The sequence below is a fragment of the Chelonoidis abingdonii genome, chromosome 1 (genome assembly GCF_003597395.2).
Source record: "Chelonoidis abingdonii isolate Lonesome George chromosome 1, CheloAbing_2.0, whole genome shotgun sequence".
Classification (NCBI taxonomy): Eukaryota; Metazoa; Chordata; order Testudines; family Testudinidae; genus Chelonoidis; species Chelonoidis abingdonii.
This window is the reverse complement of record NC_133769.1, coordinates 152,331,223-152,335,465: the sequence shown is the minus strand read 5'-3', so window position 1 is coordinate 152,335,465 and position 4,243 is coordinate 152,331,223. Positions and strand designations below refer to the sequence as shown.

The window sequence follows — 4,243 nt, the reverse complement described above, 5'->3', positions numbered from 1 at the left end:
AGCACAGGGCAGCCACAGCACCAGCAGGGCCTGGCCCAGGCTAGCGCCTTTCATCTGGAGCTGCTAGAACTCTGCAGAGAAGGCAATTTCTGGCAAGCGTTCTGGAACAGTTTTTATCGTGGGGTGCTGAGAGCCATTGAACCAAACTGTAAACCCTATTTATGATGGGAACCACTTCAAGCCAGTGGTGCAACAGCCCCGTAGTTCCAGCGCCTCTGATTGCTGGTGCTCCTTCAGCCCTGTTAGGCTGCAGCCTCCTGCACAGAACAGCGAGTCGTTCCCCAGCCAAAGCTCTGCACCACCGCACCCCCACGCCCAACACTATGATCGCACCAAGCCGCACACTGGCCCTGCTCTAGCCCCGCTCCTGCCTCCCCGCCACCCTCAAACAACCCCACCCCTTCATGCAAAATCATGCACCAACTCCTCTCCAGGGAGCGGCAGCCAAACCACTCCCGGCCCCTGCCAATTTCCTGGGAACTCCCGCCCACCGGGCCTTGTCAATCACCCACTGTTGCCATGGCAGCAGATCCCGGCAAGAGTTCCCACCTACCGCCTGGGTTTCCATAGCAGCAGTAAACAAACCCTCCCTCTCCCTGCAGGGCCCGGGCTCCTGGAGCCGCTCACAGCGAGGGGTCAGTTCCCCCCCCTCCCCCGAAGTGGGGGGCAGGTTTGGGTGCCCCGGTGCCAGTCTGGATGCAGGTCCAGGGCACCCATTGGTGCTGGCATTGGTGGATGGGATATGAGGCTTCTCCCGCCTAGTCACCAGGCCCCCTCTGGCCCCAGCTGATGCCCCATCCCCAACTGGTGGAGATTTCTCAGGGCCCTTTGCGTGCAGCAAGGTCATGGGTTCTCAGCAGGACTGGGGTCTGCACCAGTGTGACTTGGAGCCTCTGCACAGACTGAACTCCTCTCTCCCCTCAAAGGGGGCCCCTAGCGCAGGCCAAGGCACAGCAGCTGGGGGCGTGGGTGTAGGTAGGGCAAAGCTCTCTTCACAGGGTTACACACAGGCCCCCAAGGGCTGCTGGTCAGGGCTCTCTGGCCAGAATTAAATTCTCTTCTAATGGGGCTTTTTCTAGTCTCTGAAGATGTCGGATGAGGAGTTTGAAGATGAGTCCAGTGCCAACGAACAAGAAAAGGAGGGAGAGGAGGGGGAGGAAGAGAAGGATCCAACAGAGCAGGAGGAGGAGGAGGTAAGGAAGCCTGACATGGATAGAAGGAACCTAAGCTGAGGGGAGGGAATCTGTAGGGGAACGTGGCTGGGGTTAGGGGTGGGTTGAGAGACTGACCCTGCCTTATTTTTGTGTGATGTTATCTCTGAGTCTCTCATTTTCTGACTGTTTGTTTCTGTCTCTCTCCATTCCTTCTCTCCCCACTCCAGAGCTTGTCTCCACACCTTCTTACAGAGGAGATCATGAAGGGAGGCCTCTCCCTCTTGTGTAAAACAGGCAATGGCTTGGCTCATGCCTATGTGAAACTAGAGGCAAAGGAAAAGTGAGTGTGGTAACATGCACAATCAAATCCTTCTTCCCCTCCCCCCTGGTAGCAGGGCAAAAGCCAGCACCCTTTCTGCAGCACCCTTTCTAGGTGGACGGGAGAAGGTTGGGGAAAAAATTCTGGAATGATAATTAATGGGGAAATGGATTGCAGTGCCCAGTAGTGTGGCTTCTTTCAGTATGGGTTGCCATGGTTGGTGGGATATCCCACTCAATATTCTGGACAGATCATATTATGAGTTACCTCTGACTGTACCCTGGGATGATGGGAAGGGATATGGGCTTTGGGGCTATCACTTTGTTAGTGTCCCTCCTCCCTTCCTGTGTCTGCTTCTCCCCCAATATCTGCATAGGCCTGTTCCTGCTCTCCCAAGTCAAAGCTGGCACCAGGAGATGACTGGCCAACTGGAGTTCAGCTTGTTGGGCCAGCAAAGCATTTCTACGGCCCTGTCTCTCTGGTTAGACTCACAGGTTGCAAGTGGCAGGACATCATGCCCTGGTGGAGACCTCACCCTGGTTAGCCAGCCCTAAGTTACCTCTGAGATACCCCATTCCAGATCACTCTGATCGGTAGGGTCAGGTAGATGCCCAGATACACTAATGAGAACACCAATATCAACGTCCAGCTAGATACAATAACTGGGTAGATATGACAGATGGATAGTTAGATGGACACTCCAGGAAATGCTCTCAGCAGCTCTCCTCTTGTGAGCAGTAGGGAGGCTTAGATGACATCCCCCAGAGCTATGCCCTTTGCACTGATTCCTGGGGCTGTTCAAGTGACTTCATCACTCCAAACTCAGCAGCCACCTGAATTATCTTCTTCCTCACCCACTAGTTGCCAGTAATCCATGGACCCATAAGTGTCATGGGGAGGACATTATTGGGAGACTTTGGAACTCATATCCCTGTGAACTAAGCCCCATGCTGGCCATATCCACCAGGTACTAGAGAGACCTTCCTGTCTTTCATTAATCAGGAGCAGCCCTTGCTGTTTTGCTGGCCACGGTGGAAAATGTTTTCTGCCCCCAATGCCTGAGCGGCTCAGGAGAGGTTGGGGACCCTGGAAGTTGGTACTCAGGTCAACTTCCCTGCTCGCCTGCCCTGTCGGCGCTGTCACTAATTATGCATTCCAGCCTCCTAGTCCTGCAGCCTTGTCCTTCCCCATCAACCTCTTTTCCCCACCCAGCCCTCAATGCTAAGACCACTATCTGATGGACTTATCTCTTCACAGCCTCTCTGGGTTTCCTCCACTCAGCTCCCCTCAGTTTCTGCCTGCTCCTGACAGCTCCTTCTCCATTCATGGGAGGGGTCTCCACCTAGGGGTCCCTCAGGGCTCTGTTTCCAACCCCTCTGCTCACTCCACCATCTGACTTCCCTCCTTCTTATGTCCAGAGAAGCTTCGCCAGACCAGATGTAGGTAGGCTGCAGAGGAGGGGACTGGCTCCCCAACAAGGAGGAGGGGCAGAGTGGAGACCAGCTCTGAGAGGAGAGGGATGGGAGGAAGAAAGCTGGATGTTTGTTTCACATCCTCATCCTGTGGCAGGGACCTGACAGATATCAGCCTTCTCCAGAACTACATTCACTTGCGTTATGTGGACTTGTCAGAGAACCGGCTGCGAGATCTGTCTCCTCTGGGCAGCCTCACTCACCTTCTGTGGCTGAAGGTGGATGGGAATCGGCTGATCAGTACCTGTCTCCCAGAGCTGCCTTACCTGCAGATTGCCAGCTTCGCCCACAACCGCATCAGGGACACAGAGGGTATTACCCATCCACGCCTGGGCAGCCTCAACCTTAAAGGTGAGGTGGGTGTGTACCAGGCCTCACCACAAAAAAGTGCTCCTTGCTGTGTGCTGGGAAGGGAACGCTGGAGGAATTAACCCTTTTGCTGCTTCCTTCTCTGTCACTCAGGGAATGAAATCCAGGTGATATCAGCTCTGGATCCAGGGAAGCTGACAAACCTGCACACGGTGGAGCTGCGAGGAAACAAGCTAGAAACCACCACAGGGCTGCACCTGCCCAAGCTCAAGAACCTTTACCTGGTAAGAGCACCTCACCTCAGGGGCATTATGCCACAGAGAGTGGTGTAGAGGCTCCATTGGGGTATCCATGCGCCAGTGTGGTGGTAGGCCAGCACTGTGCAGCCTTGACTAACATGTTTCAAAAAGGTCAGGGGATCACAATCAATTATTTGTGGCAGATTCTGTAATCTGGTGTGTTCCCAACATGCTCAGTCAGTGGCTCTCAGCTTCTCCTTTTTAACCTATCCCCTTTGCTGCCCAGGGTAGCTGTGTAAGGGAGAATAGCATCTTGTGCTAGGTGCTCTCCTAGGCTCAGGTGGGGCAAGTCAAGCTCCTATCCTGCACTCTCTGGGGGCTCCCACAGCAGGCAATGGAACAACCGGAGTTACTCTCTTCTCTCTGTGATGCAGCAGGCAGCCTGCAGGGAAGCTGCTGAGCAACTGCAGCAGATAAAGAACTGCAGGCACTGAGAGACCTCACAGCTAGACCTGCTCCTGCAGCTGCAGGGGATGTGACTTCCTTTAGCTCCTCTGTGATCCTCACTCCTGTCCCTGTTTTTCATTAGTTGTACCCCCAGAACCACTTGAGATCTGGGTCCGGCAGCTCCTTCCCTTAGATTGGGGGGAAGGGAGGGACCTTTAGATGTGGGGGGCTTGTGCCCATCTACTCCTAGCACCCGTCCACACAACGAGGCCCTTTATATCGATATAAAGGGCTCTTTAAACC

At 54.4% G+C, this 4,243-nt stretch overlaps 1 protein-coding gene across 3 annotated transcripts in view; it reads left to right on the top strand.

The window, feature by feature from the left end:
* Positions 1-729: 729 nt before the first annotated feature.
* The window catches only part of LRRC23 (leucine rich repeat containing 23), a 19,313-nt gene continuing 15,799 nt past the window's right edge, over positions 730-4,243 (top strand). The window contains exons 1-5 of one of the 3 annotated variants that reach the window (XM_032773917.2): positions 954-975; positions 1,080-1,193; positions 1,382-1,494; positions 3,043-3,296; positions 3,408-3,538. In XM_032773917.2, coding sequence (XP_032629808.1) covers positions 1,089-1,193; positions 1,382-1,494; positions 3,043-3,296; positions 3,408-3,538 — 603 coding nt within the window. In that variant the 5' untranslated portion in view covers positions 954-975; positions 1,080-1,088. Of the gene's footprint in view, positions 868-953; positions 976-1,079; positions 1,194-1,381; positions 1,495-3,042; positions 3,297-3,407; positions 3,539-4,243 lie in introns of those variants that run through there. The other 2 variants (XM_032773920.2, XM_032773921.2) reach the window with 2 other exon arrangements.